Raw genomic sequence first — 20,062 nt, forward strand, 5'->3', positions numbered from 1 at the left:
ATTTAAAAAAAAAGTCTCCAAAGGCTGCCAAAATTCACTCTACTCATTTTAAGCTGCCTTTTAGCTCTATATATAGGTAAAACGGCGCCATTACAGATTGAACGCGACAATGCGTGAGTAAGTCGTGCAGCGCATGCGTTAATTGCGTTAAATATTTTAACGTGATAAATTAAAAAAATAAAATAAAATTACCGCCGTTAGTGGGATAAATTTGATAACCCTACCTTAAGGCTAAACTAAAGACTCTGGATGAGTGTTACATATTATGTCTGTAACGTTAGATACAATTAGAAAACGATTTAATTAAAAAATATATATATATTAAAAAAAGGCATGTCCGATATTTTTTTGCCGATTCCGATACTTTGAAAATGACGTGATCGGACCCGATCTCTAATTTGAACATAAATTATATTAGCATTCACAATAAATAGAAACTTGTTAATCATCCCTTAACTATCCAGGAATGCAAAAAATTAAACATTTGTCTTAATACCACTGAACATAGAAATTAAATATAACTGAAAGTCTTCTTTGTCAGGAAATAACAAAAAAAAAAGTTTTTTAATGGAGTTGTTTTCCAGGTAAACTACTGCTTTTGTCCACAAGCACAACCAAACTAATAAAAAATAAAGCTTCTGTGGGGTGCTTTAAGACCACAAAAATAAAATTAAAAGTAAAATTGGAGAGAAAGGGGTAAAACTCAGTTCACTACATTTCTCAAAGTTTAATTAACGTTAATAGTAGAAAACACATAAAGGAGGACTCTTTAAGCAGTGACCTACTCAACTTTAGCAGGTTAGCAAGTTCACACACTTTAATGTTATGCTAACTCTGATGCAGGTCAGACTTTCAGTTACAAAATTAGTGGTGTGTTCCCCACTTCCATAACATTGACATATTTTTACATTTCTTACAGTGGCTGCTGCTGGCTGGGAAAAAAAAACGTCTAATATCTTTAATATCTAATGTGTGGGTGTATGTGGGGGGTCCAAGTCATTAGCCAATCAAATGTGCGTTTAGGAGGAAAAAAATGGACCGGCACATTCAGCAAGTGAAAAGAGGTACATGTAAGTCTGAACATAATGAAAATAATTCACTTAATAATGATGGGGTCAATTGCAACAATTAAAACATATGGGAAGTGGTGGAAGTTGGTGGGGACAATGCGAGCATCCTAAAAAAGTTGCTAGTGTTTTGTCCCTACCGTCCCTATGCAAACCTACGCCCTTGTTTTGGCCAGCTGTGTATTAATAATGGTGCATACTTTTAAAAAAAAAAAAAACTTTCACGAACAATTATGAAGTTTTAAAAAGCCATACTTGAAGTCATTGTGCTATCTCTAATCTGTTTGAAGGGAACATTTTTGAGACAACTTAAGTATTAAGTCTCAATGGAAGGTGCATCTAATGAAATGAGAGAGCATAAGTCTTGTTTTTGTTTGTCTGGTTTTTTTTAAACAAAAAAGGACTATATCAATATGTGTTGACATTTCCAATTAAATTAAGTTACTAACTGAACCGATCATTTTCAAGTGCAGGTGTAGATTTATAAAAGAAGCATGAATGCCCTCTTGTCCCATCACATACTCGTCTCTACTGAACCATGCGATCATACTCAGGTGGTGGTAACGCCGGAATGATTTGTCTTTGAGGAGGTATTGATTGTTTTTTTTTTTTTTTCCACTAGCTGGACTCTGAAAATCTCCACTCTCACAATGTCTACAACGATCTTAGACCTTATTTTTGAGAACATTCATACACCAATTTGTTTTCACCACCTGAGAAGTCAAACCTTGATTATATGAAGCATAAATCAGTAAGTGAAAGCAAATCACTGAGTAAAATATTAAATTAATTCGACACATAATATTTCACGATTTGATAGAGGTATGAACTTTCAGGAAACGCATAAGCGTTTCTCTTAAGAACACACACAAAATCTGTAAGCAACAGTGCTAAGATTACAACACTTTCACAATTCTTCAATCTGTAATGCATTTTCTGATGTGAAATGAGGTATTTTAGCATACCGATGAAAGCAATCTCCATATCCAAATATGGCTACTTGCCGTGATAAATTGTCGAGTGTCGTTGACCTTATAATTGACTTCAGTGGCCATGGAATTTTATTTCATCCGCATCAATCTTGAGAAATATGATGTATGAGCCCTTAATGTTATCACATTGTCAAAACTCAAACAGGAATTCATGCATTATTTTAGCACTAATTACCCATCATGTTTCCAAGAAAGAACCTCGTCTTCCAAGAAATATCTTCCGGTGTTCCATTTTTCTGAAAAGCCCTGTGTGAGGCTTATAGATGAGTACTCATTATCACTGGCTTTCTTTTTTAAATACTTGGTGAGCTTTAGAAGTTTCCAGAATCAACAGCGCAAAATAAGTATTGAACAGGAAGATAGCAGATTCCCCAATCTTACCTAAGAGTGAAGTTAGTCAGCTGGGCAGAGCTGGCCATGAGGATGTAGAAAGTGGCAATGTCAGTCTTCTTCAGTGGTTTGGAGGATGTCCGTATGACAATAGAGTTGCCTAGTTTTAGTCGAGAGAGAGTGGCCATTCCTTTGGGCACCTGCAGGAGACGTACGCTGCCAATTCGCTGCATGGTAGTGATGGGAACATATTCGGCCTGCTGTTGCTGGGAGCTTCCCCAACGACTCCCCTCCAGCGTGTTGCACTTCCCGCTAACTTTGGGCTGTGCCTGGTAGTAGAGCTCAACAAGGTTCCCAGCTGGTGGATCCTGTTTCTCCCCACTGGTGCTTTCTGAAGCCTGGCCAAACCAGCCAGGCAATGGTTGTAACTCAGCCATGCAAGTTCCCCTCTTTCCCTTCCCTCCCATGGCACAGGAACACCTCACCTCCTGGGTTTGCCAAAAAGCAAAGACTGTCACACACGGTAGTTCATCCTTAGCACCTTCCTCCCTGTTCCAGTCCCTCCCTGCCACATAGAAGAGCACTCGTACTTTGGGCTTGGTGGAGAAGACCCGAGGTGTTAGCACGAAGGCTTGAATCTTCCAGTTGAAGGTGAAGGCATCCGGGGCATTAAAGAGCTGCACGGATTGGACCAGATCCAGAGGCACTAGCTGCTCTGTGGACATGGGGCCGTAGCTTGCGTTGACAGCCGGCTGGCGGTTTGCTCCCAAAATGACAAAGGGCTGTGTGTTACTCTGCATACTGAAATTCCTCATGAAGTCCTGCCCTGCTTCCTTTAAGAAGAGGTAATCAGCATCCCGAACTTCATAGCTAACAGGCAAGAAGACAGGGAAAGGCACTGGACTCTTTATGTCAGTCAGCTCCTTAGTGCTTAAGTCTGGAAAGTAAAGGACAAAAGCAAAAATGAGAATAGGGGCAACAAAAAAATAATAGGATTCCAGTTCACAAGCACAGTAAAGAAATAATAATTGGGTAATTCCAGAAATGGTAAATGGAGAATGGAGAGTACATATACAGCGCATTTATCTGCATGGTTACCAAGCCCAAAGCTCTTTACATTAGTATACATTTACCCTTGGATGACATTTTGGCATTAAAATTCTTGAACAATACGCCTTCACGCTTCTGATTTTTTTTTTTTAATTTTGCCACATCCATCAGTAATAGGAAAGAAATAAAGGCTTGATTAGCTCAACGTAGAGATCAACAGTAAAACTGTACATGATTCATTTAATATTTACAATATTTGGCATAATCACAATAACTGTAGTAAATCCGTACTACAATTAGCTTTTTCTCAGGAGTAGAAGAAGTATCTCACAGAGGACAAACTTGTGTAAATTAGTAAAGAAATAATAAAATAGTAATTGATCTTATTATGATCATATACATAACTGGATTTCATGAGGGAGGTAGATTGAAACATTAAATCAAAGCTAACGATTAGATAAAAATATTTAAAAAGGAGAGGACATAAATTTGCTCTCCGCATTCTTTTTGAAAACTGACTATGTCAAATCTATAGCGTATAATGTCATCATTCACTGCTTTCTTCTTCTATCATAACAAAAAGGTTATGGTAACATGGCTTCCAGTATGTTCGACAAATAAAAATTCATATTTGAAAAACATGGTGCCACAGTTACAAAAGAAAGCAACTGAAAAAAAAAATAATAATCCAGAAATGTCATTTTAATTTCATTTGAACTGTTTTATTCGAGATTCAGTTTGGTCATTTGGGGGAGCTGGATTTTTTTTTTGTTTTGTAAGATTTGTTCTTTGGACAAGTACCGGTAAATGTACTGTTAAACTGCATGTTTTAGTATTTTATTTGTGGGTTATTTACTGTAAAACCTGAAACATGGGATGTAAAATATCCTCCAATTCTGGAATGACTCAATTGTAAATGCTTATACGTATGGTTGCAGTGATCAAATGAAGTGGGAATTTAAAAAATAAATAAATACAGCCTTATTCACAGTCTCTGAGTTGTTCTTAAAGTACAAAAATAAGAATTTTTATCTGGGCTCACGGACTGACTTTTCATAGATTGCCGCTAAATAATTTCAAGAGAGTTATCTATACTATCTCAGAGATAGTAGCGCATATGCATTCTGGTATAATCTAATTTTTAGAACAAACATGTTTAATGTTTATTCTAGTGTATTCATCATTTTCCATAGTTCTTTCTTCTCTACTGTCCTAGTTTCCTCTCACACGGATGATCTGCTTGCTCTTTGTGTGTGCGTATGCGTGTGTGTGTGAGTGGGTGGGTGGTGGGGGGGGGTTGTTCCTGCGTAAGTGTCTGTGTGGTTTGGGTTTGGGAGGGGCCAGTGGGGTAGGGGGTTGGTTGAAGTTGGGATCTGATACATCTGGCTCAAAGATGAAGTTAACCATCATAAAGCAGGATTAAAACAGCTTTCCAGATTCAGTCAGTGGGCTGTGAATAACCAGCAGGTCAAAAACAAGCTGTATCGTGTGAATGTCAATCTCACGTGCAAACAGGAATATTAAGACAACTGAGCTCATAATATGTCGCACATGTCACTAAAAGCCATATTGTGCATTGCACATATGGGTCAAAAGATAGGCAAATAGGTCAGTATCACTATAAGGTGCCATTTGGGTCCTCATCAGTCTCTAAGAATAATGAAATATTCTTTCATACACATACAGTAGAAATGCAATGATATGTCGGTTTTCCCCCTCAATGGATGTACATGATTTTGACATTTCCAAAACATAACAGTATGAAGAATAAGTGGTTTAATGTTACTAAATCCATTTCACAAGTCATTTTGATCATGTAAATACTCTTTTCATTATCACACGAAACATTTTGCATGTGTGAAGATGAAGGATACCATTCACCCTGTCATTGTGAGCTTTAACGATTAAAAAAAAAAAAAAAAAAACTTTAATAATTAAATACAGAATATGTATTCTTTAGCAGTATTTTGATTAAATCTAACCATTTTTTTTCATTAAACAAGGGATAACACAAGCTTTTTAAAGTCACCCTATTGAGTAAAAACAAACTGGTTTAGTAATTATGAAATCTGCTTTTAGTGCCTAAGTGTACCATGTATTGTGCATCTTGTCTATTTGATGGAACCAGGATGTGCTTAGTTGATCATGAGGGATAATTTCTTTACTTAGTGAATTAGGGGCAAAAACACCAGTGTTTACTCTGCAGATTATCAGAAAATGGATCTGCCTTCACCAAACATGGTCTCGCTTTTGAAAAACAATATTACAAGCAACTCGCATCCAAACTAATTGAAATCATACCCAGTATTTAAGTGTACCAGTACTCTAAATGCTGTGCAAGCTGCGCAAGCAGGATGTCAGCCTTTTAGCGAAAGCGTGAATGAAAACTCAGAGCTTTTCTGTGTCAAACTCAGTCATCATGCCCCTCCAAGGAAGTTGACATTTAAGTAGTTCGTCTGCCGTGGTCTCCTCTGGTTTTCATCTCGACTCATCTAAAAAGCCCGCAACAGCGTCTGACAGTTCATAGGACACGCCAGTACTGTATGTGTCACCCTCATGACATCCCAGAAGCCTTGGGAAGAGCACAATGGCTTCTTTACCCCCTCCTTTTCACCTTGCTGTGTGGTTGACAAAGTGCAAGGAGGCAGCGAATGAAGCTAGAAACAAGGTTGTCCTGACTTGGCCCAACAGGCTCCGCAGTGACAGATGTGCAGTTTAATACCAGAGCTGGCAGCATATCTGACCAGAGGAATATAAACTGGATCACCGTCTCCAGAGCGAGAATGCAGTGCAACAAGGTACTTAACATGCAAGATCATCCCTTTCCAGCCTGTATTTGCCCTTCTCTTGACTTCACCTAAATCACAATATGAATCTTATGTGACTATTTCAAAAGGTCATTCAATGATGTTTATCCTGGCCTTGCAGAGTTAAGAGTCACGATTCCTTACTGCCATATAGATGAAAATCTGGCAAACTTCATCACTTATCACCAAGTGAGTGCAGCTTTCATTCTGACAAACCTGAGAGCAAATGTGGCCCCAGCTGCTCCAATCTTTCATTTCTGTCGTATTCAGAAGACTAGGAGCTTCCTCTTTTCCTTGGCCTAGTCAGAAAGCATCAGTGTTGCCATGCAGAAGTTACAACTGCATCTGAAAGCCACCTCTCTGGTTTTGCACAACATAACATCTCCCCTGGGGTTAAATGATACATCCTGATACCTAGACCTGAGTTGAACTTGTACTGATCTCAAAATGAAAATGTTACATGGATAAAGTCAAATGTAGTCTAATGACATGTAGCAGGCAGTGGAAAAACTGAGATTTATGTTGTTTGTATTTAGTAACTTTACTCCCAAAGGAGTGCAAATCTTTTCCATTAAAATGGAAATGAGAAGTAATCATGCAATCCGGGAAAGGTTGAAAGTTTATTTAATTACGTATTCACACAGATGCACTTGTAAATAACGTTCCACATTAACAATGAGAACTGATTTTGCAATTGAGTACACTTTACTTTGGGGGAAAAAGCTTTGAAAACATTCATTTTTTTCAAGTTTGTATTTTCTTTTTTTTAGGTATTATTCACATTGTTTGCCTGTTTGAATCCACAACCTTGAATCAGCATTGGGAATTCTAATGAGCCATAATTGCTTTTACCATATGTAGCAAACAGCTGGCACACACAACAATTGACTCCTAATAGCATCATTGGAAAGAAAAACAAACCTCTGCTTTTACAGTAGATGGATACAAATGTCTCTTCAATGCTGCCAGTCAATTTTATGTGAGTAAAGAGTAAACAAAGATGAAACATTTCACCAAATCAAATCTCCAAGGTTTCTATTAAGAATTTTATTTTAGATCATCCTTTTTAGAAAAGCTTTTTTGCTAGTTGCAAATGGAATCAAATCTTTATAAAACAATAGTCTCCTCTGGTTCATTAAGTCATATTCATCAAGTCCTTCTAACTCAATATCCTTTCAAGGTCACAGAAAGTGACCATAATTGCTTGCACTTTAAATATGCCGAGAGGTATTTCGTTTTCAGGCTACCTTTAACAACATACTAGGAAAAATAATACGAGAAGGAACTCACAGTATGATGAAGTGCAATTACAGTTATCCTTCATTTTTCCTAGTTAATAGGGACCAGAACCCGCTACGATGAGAAAAACCGCAAAGGAGCCCCCCCTTCCTGTAATAATGTAACGAATCGGGTTCTAATGTGGCAGGTGTTTTTCGTGCTGTACCTTAACGCACCGCGTGGCTGACGTCACAATGAGCTAGAGAGTGCGGTAGAGATTTTACTATCTCTTTTAATGTCCTATTGTTGTTGGCGTCATCCTCGGCGGACAGTAGGCGTGTTTTGTTGCACATGGCAATTTCTTTGGCGATGATACCATAATAATATTTGTCACCTTATAAAGACGGGCGAACGGAGGTCGGAGGAGGACCGTCGAGACAGCCGTATTGTTCAGCGGACATGCACAGCACGCTCATGTTTTTTTATCATTTCCATCTTCATTTCAATGGTAAGCATCACCTTTTTCCTTTTTTTCACCACCTGAATTAACCTTCTTAGAACCCATGAGGATTTCTCTCACATGAAAATAAGCCGTGCGTCCGTCTTGCTGGCAAATAAAGATACTGGATCACTGTCATAATCGTTGTATTCTGAGCATGTCGTCGGATGTAGAAACAAATGATGAATCAAAATTTACGCTGAATGTCGAAAAGATCGTGTGCCGAAGTGATCGTATGCCGAGGTACCACCCTATATACTGTATATTTTAATAAATGGTTTTTAAGCACTTCACATGTAATAATTATAAGTTGTAAACATGTTACTGTCCCACCGAATTATTTTTAAACAAGAATAAAGTAGAAAAATGCTTGTCTTTTTTAAATGCTTCATTGAGTGAGTTCACTCAAATCCACTCAGGCTGCTCATTTAAACACAATGAGTTGCCACAACAACTGTTTAACAAGCTAAACGATGATTGACGGATGCAGCGCTTTGAATTTTCAGCTTCCAAGCATCTATGGCAAGATCAAACCCTAACGTCTGTCAATAATTGTTAACTTTAATAAGCAACTGTGCACTTCCAGACCAAGAAAAGCAGCAGGAGGGAGAGGGAGACTGTGATCGGATAGGGACAGCTCATCTGTATGTAGTTTTTATTTTTTGTTGAAAAAAAAATCTGCAATAGACTGAGGGCGCGGCGTTTTAAGTGCGAAGTAGCGAGGGATCACTGTATAATAAGAAGCAAACTACATCCACAATGAATGAAACATAACAAAATTATGTTACTTGAATGCGTTTGCTTGAGCATCGCCGAAACTGTTTCACTGAATGTTAGGTGGTGTATTTCAAGTATTCAAGAATTTTTTACTGTCTCATCAGTTCACATTTGCATGTTAATGGTGAGAAAACAGAACTCAAGGTCTGTTTTAAAGCCAATTTTATGTGGCAATTGAGTTTTAATGATTGTTTATGAGCGCTATTGAAATAACAAGTAGGTCTATTGGGGGAAAAACTTGGCCTGACTTGAAGGTAGTTTAAATGTCTGATTTGCTGTTGCCATTAATTATAAATCACGCACTGACTTTTGAAGCTTTCAAAAGACAGAAATAATTACAGACGGATTTTGTTTTTGAGAAAATGACTGAAGGACAAGTCAAATCCTCTTGAATCACCAAAAGGTCATTGGACAGCCTTATACACTCTACATATATCTTTTTACGTGCTCTAGCAGGTGCTTTATAAAACCATAAATAAGATGATGTATATGGTGCTCACAGCATGCACCGCTTGGAGGGCTGCGAAGTGAGAAGCTGGAGAAGATAAACAGCAAGGGGGAGGGAGACTGAGTGAGGCTTAAGCTTGCACAGTGATTGGGCTCTAGACTGTCGTGCCCAATAAGATTGGTAAAGCTGATTTAGAGGAGGCGGGGGAGTATATATATTTCATAATATCACTGTCCATTCTGATGTTATAGCCATATGATTTTAACCAGATGGAAAATTACATTTTTGCATTAGATTTTCACTTAAAATCTTATGTGTGTTAAGACAACATTGCATTATTCATGAAGCATGGTATAAGTTGCAATACATTAAATCCTGCTCTCTTGCCTTATCCAATGCTAAATGTTTTATACGGCTTCTGACAGAGTGTGACATGTGTAAGGATGTTGGAATCATGTGTTACTGCAGAGCGAGAGATGTAAGTTTGTGTCATAAATGAGGGCATTTATTTATTATTTAGACTTGTGGAGAAAGCTGATTTTCGGCTCGCATGACACCACTCACGAAGGAACGTGCAAAAATAAACAGTTCATTCACAGGGCAGCTTTTTTTGTGTGTGTGTGTGTTTAGGGGGTCAATTTTGGAGACCTAACTTATACATTAAGTGGTCGTTTTGGAGAGTTTGGGAGGATATTTGATAACGTTTACAGAAAACAGTCTTACCTTGGGTGACAACTGTTGTAAATGTGGCAAATATCAGGAGTAAGATCCTCCAGCTGAGGCAGTTCGAGCTCATTTTGGCACCCGGCGCGGCTCTTGTTTCAAGAGAACTTTCAAGCCTCGCTAGCTCGCTCCCGCTTCATTAAATTGTAGAGCTATATTGATCATCCATGCCGACGTGAGATGCACTGACCGCCATCACACCTGTTGTGATCTTGGCTGTGCAGTTGCCGAAGAAGGCACGTCGTGATCCGCTCATCAGCGGCTCCGCTGTGCGTAAAAGTTGCGCTTAACCAGCCTTGGAAACGTCGCTCCCCGAAGTCTGATAAATCCTTGACAAAGGGGAAGGAAAGAAAGCAAGCAAAAGCGCGTGTTTACATCAATGTTAAACCTGGAAGCCGAATTTCCTTCCCTACAACACAATACGCGCCGCGTATTGTGTCGATTGTGTCAGGCGCGGTTGGGACTCTGCGGAGCTGTTAGCAGATCAGCGAGTGTCTTGAGCGCAAAGCTCCAGGGCACTGAAGTCATCATCTGTCACTGCTCATCCGCACGGGAAAGCACGGCCACTGCGCAGCTGGTAGGATTAACCCTGCGTGGCTTGACTGGCGAGCCAAACGTGACGTGCTTCTTCTTGTCGTCTCATGGGAGCTCACGCGTTAATGAGGCTCACCCTCTCTCACTGTATAATACTTGTAGCTTCGCCACAAATGGAATTGGAATAGTCTAATTAGAAATATGATAACTAATGAGTTATCATTCATCATTATCATCATCATTATCAGTTATCATCATTATATCAAACTCATTGGCTGCCATTGACAGCGATAGACGTCAAATCTTTCTGAACTGGCAAGGCTGGCATTCATTGACTTTTTTTTTTTCTTTCTGAAAGGTTTTTCTTATATTAGTATAAGACTGGGATTTCAAATTTTCCGACTGTGGCCCATGGAACAATATTTTGCAGCCCCCATTTAACATCCAATTGTACTACAGTATTAGTGTTGATGTTTTGCGACGGGCAATAATATTAAAATGAAGGTTGATTGGCGTATACATTTTGGGGGGGTGGGGGATCAAATATTTTAGTAGCAATAAATAGAAAAGAATAGAAAACCGGAAAAAAAAACGCAAATTAAAAGAACATATATATATATATATATATATATATATATGTCAAAATTATCGCGTTAACGGGCGGTAATTAATTTTTTTAATTAATCACGTTAAAATATTTGACGCAATTAACGCACATGCCCCGCTCAAACATTAAAATGACAGCACAGTGAAATGTGTACTTGTTGTGTTTTTCGGAGTTTTGTCGCCCTCTGCTGGCGCTTGGGTGCGACTGGTTTTATAGGCTTCAGCACCCATGAGCATTGTGTAAGTAATTATTGGCATCAACAATGGCGGGCTACTAGTTTATTTTTTGATTGAAAATTTTACAAATGTTATTAAAACGAAAACATTAAGAGGGATTTAAATATAAAATTTCTATAACTTGTACTGACATTTATCTTTTAATAACTACAAGTCTTTCTATCCATGGATCGCTTTAACAGAATGTTAATAATGGTAACGCCATCTTTTTGATTTATTGTTATAATAAACAAATACAGTACTTATGTACCGTATGTTGAATGTATATATCCATCTTGTGTCTCATCTTTCCATTCCAACAATAATTTGCAGAAAAATATGGCATGTTTTAAAGATGGTTTGAATTGCGATTAACCCTTTAACACCTAAGCCTATTTTGGCCGAATTTGCATGCATTTGATGTTGCCTTTATATTTCAAAGAAAAAAATGTTTACAGTGGGCAAGTTGGGTGCCTTTTTTTCAGGACACCTTGAACTTCATGTCCAAACTTATTTTCTTCACTGACCAATTATAATCCACATTTTGGACCCAAAAAGCCAAAAATAATCCGAAAATCTTTTTTCAAAATTTGTAATATTGATGTCCCATTGACAACCAAACATGCTCGACCAACCGTTTTGAAGCTTGATAATATTTATTCAACTTGTTAGGATAAACATTCAATAGAAAAAATAAGATTGAATAGTTTTATGTTTGACAATTCAACACAAAAAGCAGGTATGGTCATAGGCGTTTTTGGTCTTTACACATTCTATAGTCAAAACAGGTTATATACAGTGCAAAATAGTGAGAAAAAAGATTATATATATCATCTAACACAAAAAGGGTTTGGAGGATATCTCTTTGTGAAGTTAGGTGTTGTACACATCACCTTATACATGAAATCAAGCTTCTCGAACACACATCTACATAAAATTGAAAAGATTATAGTGAAGAAAAATATACATAACATTGAAAAAAAAGTATTTTCAAAAATATTGACAAGTAGTTCAGTTCAATTCAATTTTTTCAGGCATGCGACCCAATAAAGTTTTTTTTTTTTTTTTTTTGCGCACTCAATAAAGCTTCTTCTTGAACAGGTCACGGAGCTGCGTCACACACAACGTCACACAGCCTACTCTTTCGCCGTTCGCGCGCTGCTTTCACTTCTACTCACCGAGACGGCGACTCCTCCAAAGAAAACAACGACAAATGCAGCTCATCTTCTTCCTTGAGTTAATGAAATAATGCATTAGCTTGCGCTAAATGTAGTTTTAGATTCATTCTGCACGTTTCAAAGTCGCTCGCTCAAACGAACCGGCCGTTGCTTGCTTGGCATGCCTCCCTTCATTAGTTGGCGCCTCGCTCGGAAATTTATTAAAAATGATCACATTCCGTTCGTCCTTCTTGACATCACAACGTATCTTGGGATATGTAGTCTTTTGTGCTGCTTTCGGTTTTGAAAAAGGACAAGAAATGATGGAAATATGGAGATAGATACATGGTCCATGCAGCGTTTTAATGCATATTTATGAGTGCAATAAAAATATAAAATTCAAATGACATTATCTCCCGTTTTTCTTGGTCGATTGACATCAAATAAAAACCGGTGTGGACATCAACTTCCGCACTTTCAAATGAGACCAACCAGCAGCACGTAGGTTACGTAATTACAGCGTGACGAAGCTTCAAAGACGATATGCGTAAACGCGTCGCTGCCGACACGTTCGGTGTTAAAGGGTTAATTGCGATCAATTACGATTAATTAATTTTTAAGCTGTAATTAACTCGATTAAAAATGTTAATTGTTTGACACCTCTTATATATATATATATGTATATATATATATATACAGTATATATACAGTATATATATATATAAATATATATATATACTGTATATATGTATATATTAGATATTTTTTAAAAAATTGTCGTCTCGCCCACCCGGGCGGTATGGTCTCTCCTTTCAAGCTCGGGTCCTCTACCAGAGGCCTGGGAGCTTGAGGGTCCTGCGCAGGATCTTAGCTGTCCCTAGGATTGCGCTCTTCTGAATGGAGACGTCGGACGTTGTTCCTGGTATCTGTTGGAGCCATGCACCCAGCTTGGGGTTACTGCCCCTAGTGTCCCGATCACTACTGGCACCACTCTTGCCTTCACTCCCCACATTTTCTCCAACTCTTTCTTCAACCCTTGATATTTCTCCAGCTTTTCATTTTCTTTTTTCCTGATGTTGCTATCGCTCGGGATTGCTACATCTATCACTACTGCTGTCTTCTGATGTTTGTCCACCACCACTATGTCAGGCTGGTTGGCCATCACCAGTTTGTCTGTCTGGATCTGGAAGTCCCACAGGATCTTGGCTCTGTTGTTCTCGACCACCTTCGGAGGTGTCGCCCACCTTGACTCTGGGGTCTCCAGTCCATACTCGGCACAGATGTGTACACTATGTCTGCTACCTGGTTATGTCGTTCCATGTATGCCTTGCCTGCTAGCATCTTAAACCCTGCTGTGATGTGCTGGACTGTCTCAGGGGCCTCTTTGCATAGCCTGCACCTGGGGTCCTCTCTGGTGTGATAAACCCCAGCCTCTATTGCTCTTGTGTTAAGGGCCTGTTCTTGTGCTGCCATGATCAGTGCCTCCGTGTTGTCTTTCAGTCCGGCCTTTTCCAGCCACTGGTATGTTTTTCCCATGTCAGCTACCTCCTCAATTTGTCGGTGGTACACACCATGCAGGGGCTTGTCCATCCATGATAGCTCCTCAGGGTCCTCCTCCTTATTGGGCTTCTGTTGCCTGAGGCATTCACCGAGCAGGTCATCACTGGGGGCCATTTTCATGATGTACTCTTGGAGGACCCCCAATTTGGCCAAATTTCAAAATTGTCCGATATGCATGTGTGATACATCATTGGAAAGCTTGAAATCTCAATTTTCTGGAAGAAGAAAAATTTTGAACTGGACGGCATTTTTAAAAAAAAAAAAATCTTTTTTTAAACCGCAATACCCCATCTGGAGGTGAGAGCACTCGACAGCAGAATTACAGACGCCACGACTTTAACGCGATATTATCGCGTACTTACCTTGTTTCGATCCAAAAACTCCATGTAGCATGTATCACTGAGTGACAAGACACCACTGTGAATGGCCACAGCTGGATTTTTGGGAGATTTTATGGGTGAAACATGGTAATGTAACAAGGGCCGCGGTGCAGAAATCGCAGACATCAAGGAGTGGTCGAGATTTTGTTTTTCATATATTTACCTTTTTAAATGTTTTTTTTTTTTTCTTTGTTTGGATCAATTATTCATCATCTAACATATCGGAAAAATGCGACAGAAAAAAATACAATTAAGTGATAGTTATGAGGTCAATATGAGTGACTTTTTTACAGACACCATTTTTTTCATTGTGACGTAATTTGTTAAAAAGTTTCAAATATGCGAGTGAATATTTTTCTAAAGTCTTTTTTTTTTTTAACTAAATATTAGACATCAATTAATGATTCTAAGCTAAAAATGACAGACATTTTGGATAATAAATATAACTAATTACCTCCGTTTTATGGCTTGGTTGAAACAAAAGCGGTTGCGCGATGACTGTAAACGGGGGGCTTCAGGGTAAAACAGGCAAATTAAAAATAGTTTGGGGGCTTAATGCACCATAAATCTGCTATTGCAGCATATACATATTGTTCAATCAAACACAACAGTTGTTTTGGCTTAAAATACAGCAGTTTCTTTTAAAGAGGAGTGCAAGAGCAGAAACGGCTTTTTCAGTCTTGTCTGTGTTTTCCGTCATACATATACAGTGCCTTGCAAAAGTATTCGGCCCTCTTGAATCTTGCAACCTTTCGCCACATTTCAGGCTTCAAACATAAAGATATGAAATGTAATTTTTTTTGTCAAGAATCAACAACAAGTGGGACACAATCGTGAAGTGGAACAACATTTATTGGATAATTTAAACTTTTTTAACAAATAAAAAACTGAAAAGTGGGGCGTGCAATATTATTCGGCCCCTTTACTTTCAGTGCAGCAAACTCACTCCAGAAGTTCAGTGAGGATCTCTGAATGATCCAATGTTGTCCTAAATGACCGATGATGATAAATAGAATCCACCTGTGTGTAATCAAGTCTCCGTATAAACGCACCTGCTCTGTGATAGTCTCAGGGTTCTATTTAAAGTGCAGAGAGCATTCTGAAAACCAAGGAACACACCAGGCAGGTCCGAGATACTGTTGTGGAGAAGTTTAAAGCCGGATTTGGATACAAAAAGATTTCCCAAGCTTTAAACATCCCAAGGAGCACTGTGCAAGCCATCATATTGAAATAGAAGGAGCATCAGACCACTGCAAATCTACCAAAACCCGGCCGTCCTTCCAAACTTTCTTCTCAAACAAGGAGAAAACTGATCAGAGATGCAGCCAAGAGGCCCATGATCACTCTGGATGAACTGCAGAGATCTACAGCTGAGGTGGGAGAGTCTGTCCATAGGACAACAATCAGTCGTATACTGCACAAATCTGGCCTTTATGAAAGAGTGGCAAGAAGAAAGCCATTTCTCAAAGATATCCATAAAAAGTCTCGTTTAAAGTTTGCCACAAGCCACCTGGGAGACACACCAAACATGTGGAAGAAGGTGCTCTGGTGAAAGCAGATGAGATGAAACCAAAATTGAACTTTTTGGCCACAATGCAAAACGATATGTTAGGCGTAAAAGCAACACAGCTCATCACCCTGAACACACCATCCCCACTGTCAAACATGGTGGTGGCAGCATCATGGTTTGGGCCTGCTTTTCTTCAGCAGGGACAGGGAAGATGGTTAGAATTGACAGGAAGATGGATGCAGCCAAATACAGGAACATTCTGGAAGAAAACCTGTTGGTATCTGCACAAGACCTGAAACTGGGACGGAGATTTATCTTCCAACAGGACAATGATCCAAAACATAAAGCCAAATCTACAATGGAATGGTTCAAAAATAAACGTATCCAGGTGTTAGAATGGCCAAGTCAAAGTCCAGACCTGAATCCAATCGAGAATCTGTGGAAAGAGCTGAAGACTGCTGTTCACAAACACTCTCCATCCAACCTCACTGAGGTCGAGCTGTTTTGCAAGGAAGAATGGGCAAGAATGTCAGTCTCTCGATGTGCAAAACTGATAGAAACATACCCCAAGCGACTTGCAGCTGTAATTGGAGCAAAAGGTGGCGCTACAAAGTATTAACGCAAGGGGGCCGAAAAATATTGCACGCCCCACTTTTCAGTGTTTTATTTGTTAAAAAAGTTGAAATTATCCAATAAATTTTGTTCCACTTCAAGATTGTGTCCCACTTGTTGTTGATTCTTGACAAAAAATGTAAATTTTATATCTTTATGTTTGAAGCCTGAAATGTGGCGAAAGGTTGCAAGGTTCAAGGGGGCCGAATACTTTTGCAAGGCACTGTATATACGTATACATTCATATATACACATATATACATACATATATATATACATATATACATATACACATATATACATACATATATATACACATATATACATACATATATATACACATATATACATACATATATATACATATATACAGTGGGGCAAATAAGTATTTAGTCAACCACTAATTGTGCAAGTTCTCCCACTTGAAAATATTAGAGAGGCCTGTATATGTTAACATGGGTAAACCTCAAACATGAGAGAGAATGTGGGAGAAAAAAAAAAAAGACAGAAAATCACATTGTTTGATTTTTAAAGAATTCAATAGCAAATCTTGGTGGAAAATAAGTAGTTGGTCAATACCAAAAGTTCATCTCAATACTTTGTTATGTACCCTTTGTTGGCAATAACGGAGGCCAAACGTTTTCTGTAACTCTTCACAAGCTTTTCACACACTGTTGCTGGTATTTTGGCCCATTCCTCAATGCAGATTTCCTCTAGAGCAGATATTTTTTGGGCTGTAGTTGGGCAACACGGACTTTCAACTCCCTCCGCAGATTTTCTATGGGGTTGAGATCTGGAGACTGGTTAGGCCACTCCAGGACCTTGAAATGCATCTTATGAAGTCACTCCTTTGTTGCCCTGGCTGTGTGTTTGGGATCATTGTCACGCTGAAAGACCCAGCCATGTCTCATCTTCAATGCCCTTGGTGATGGAAGGAGATTTTCACTCAAAATCTCTCGATACATGGCCCCATTCATTCTTTCCTTTACACAGATCAGTCGTCCTGGTCCCTTTGCAGAAAAACAGCCCCAAAGCATGATGTTTCCACCCCTAAGCTTCACAGTGAGTATGGTGTTCTTCGGATGCAATTCAGTATTCTTTCTCCTCCAAACACGAGAACCTGTGTTTCTACCAAAAAGTTCTATTTTGGTTTCATCTGACCATAACACATTCTCCCAGTCCTCTTCTGGATCATCCAAATGCTCTCTAGCGAACCGCAGATGGGCCTGGACGTGTACTTTCTTCAGCAGGGGGACACGTCTGGCAGTGCAGGATTTGAGTCCCTGGCGGCGCATTGTGTTACTGATAGTAGCCTTTGTTACTGTGGTCCCAGATCTCTGTAGTTCATTCACTAGGTTCCCCGGTGTGGTTCTGGGATTTTTGCTCACCGTTCTTGTTATCATTTTGACGCCAAGGGTTGAGATCTTGCTTGGAGCCTCAGATCGAGGGAGATTATCAGTCGTCTTATATGTCTTCCATTTTCTAACAATTGATCCCACAGTTGATTTCTTTTCACCAAGCGTTTTACCTATTGCAGATTCAGTCTTCCCCGCCTGGTGCAGGTCTACAATTTTGTCTCTCATGTCCTTTCGACAGCTGTTTGGTCTTGGCCATAGTAGAGTTTGCTTTGGTCTTGGCCATAGTAGATTTTGGAGTGTGACTGACCGAGATTGTGGACATGTGTCTTTTATACCGATAATTAGTTAAAACAGGTGCCCCTAATACAGCTAACTAGTGGAGCTTCGTTAGACCTCGTTAGAAGAAGTTAGACCTCTTTGACAGCCAGAAATCTTGCTTTTTTGTAGGTGACCAAATATTTATTTTCCACTCTAATTTGGAAATAAATTCTTTAAAAAAATCAAACAATGTGATTTTCTGTTTTTTTGTCCACATTCTGTCTCTCATGGTTGAGGTTTCTCCATGTTGAGAATTACAGGCCTAATCTTTTCAAGTAGAACTTGCACAATTGGAGGTTGACTAAATACTTATTTGCCCCACTGTATACATACACAGTGTATCACGAAGTGAGTACACCCCTCGCATTTCTGCAGATATTTAAGTATATCTTTTCATGGGACAACACTGACAAAATGACACTTTGACACTATGAAATGTAGTCTGTGTGCAGCATATATAATAGAGTTAATTCATTTAACGCGTAAACCCCTGGCAACAAAAGTGAGTACACCCCTTAGAAACTACATACATCCCTAAATGTCCAAATTGAGTACTGCTTGTCATTTTCCCTCCAAAATGTCATAGGACTCGTTACAGGAGTGCTGTCAGCATTGCTGCAGTGATTGAAGAGGTGGGGGGTCAGACTGTTAGTGCTCAGACCATACGCCGCACTCTACATCAAATTGGTGTGCATGGCTATCACCCCAGGCGGAAGCCTCTTCTGAAGACTGTACATAAGAAAGCCCACCCATCTCATCAGACCATAGGACAGGGTTCCAGTAATCCATATGCTTTGTTGACATGTCTTCAGCAAACTGTTTGGGGGCTTTCTTTTGTACCACACGCGTACAGCACATAAATGGTGATACATTAGAAATAAAGAAAATAGGAACTTAGGGAAAAGGTACCGTTCTCTCACACACCATATAATTGTTTGCATTAGTCTAACACATTCATTTAACTATAGTATAGGCAGACTTCACTCAGTGGCCTTGACACAGTAAAGTTAATCACCTTATCGGGGCTCCTAAGGGGGAAATGGTACCGTTTCTCGTAGGCACCGTCTAACTGTTTGCATTACTCGAACACACAGAATACAATTAATCAGGGAATAGTATAATTTCTCATATTTACTGTGGGACTGTACTGCTCTGAAACACCTAGTGTAGACTAGATATCACACAATAGTTTAATGAAAAGAAGCAGAATAAATACACACCAATGTAACAAGTGTGAGCTGTGAGGTTAACAGCACCACTGAGGTGGATTAGTGGGCAAATCAGGAAGTTCTAGTTCGGCTACTAGAGGGCAGCGGCAATGAATAAAGACAGACAGAGTTGGTTTGAGTGGAATATGTATTTTACAAAAAGTGACAAAAAATAAACATATTTACAAAATACCAGTGTGTACACAATATACAGTTGTTCAACAGGTAGACAAAAACCCAGTTCACTTTCCCCACCCCAACGTTTGTAATTAACAGTCAAGAGTACAAATGCATGGCTTCAGTTTATGGCAATACAAGGTGAGTGTCCATTAGCGCCGCTTTATTGGTCACAAGTTGAATGGGTATTTGAATTGCTTGACCCGAGTAGTGGGGAGAGGAAAAACAGGCTGCTAAGCCTCCTACCAGACCCTGACTTGTTTTGAAGACAAGGAAAAAGAGAGAGGACCGTCAGGCTCCTGGCTCAAGTTCTAGCTCGCCATCCGTTTGTTGGAGTGGTCCCAAGGCAGGGCAGGACCACCTGGCCTGTATGGACCAACCAACCCAATTAAACAATTGAAAAAAAATGCAATACTATGTTAGCATTAGCGCATTAGCCCCAGAATGCTAACACAACAGAATACAATCATAAAGCACCAACAAACATGAAAATGCAAAAGTTTTCACATGTTAGC

At 39.2% G+C, this 20,062-nt stretch overlaps 1 protein-coding gene across 1 annotated transcript in view; it reads right to left on the reverse strand.

The window, feature by feature from the left end:
- The window catches only part of LOC130913151 (transmembrane protein 132D), a 46,192-nt gene extending 35,682 nt beyond the window's left edge, over positions 1–10,510 (reverse strand). Inside the window, exons 1-2 of the mRNA XM_057831510.1 lie at positions 9,912–10,510; positions 2,441–3,326 (exon numbers count right to left, since the gene is read on the reverse strand). Of these exons, the coding sequence (XP_057687493.1) occupies positions 2,441–3,326; positions 9,912–9,984 (959 nt within the window). The 5' untranslated portion in view covers positions 9,985–10,510. The remainder of the gene's footprint in view (positions 1–2,440; positions 3,327–9,911) is intronic.
- Positions 10,511–20,062: the final 9,552 nt, after the last annotated feature.

This window comes from Corythoichthys intestinalis, chromosome 3 (genome assembly GCF_030265065.1).
Source record: "Corythoichthys intestinalis isolate RoL2023-P3 chromosome 3, ASM3026506v1, whole genome shotgun sequence".
Classification (NCBI taxonomy): Eukaryota; Metazoa; Chordata; class Actinopteri; order Syngnathiformes; family Syngnathidae; genus Corythoichthys; species Corythoichthys intestinalis.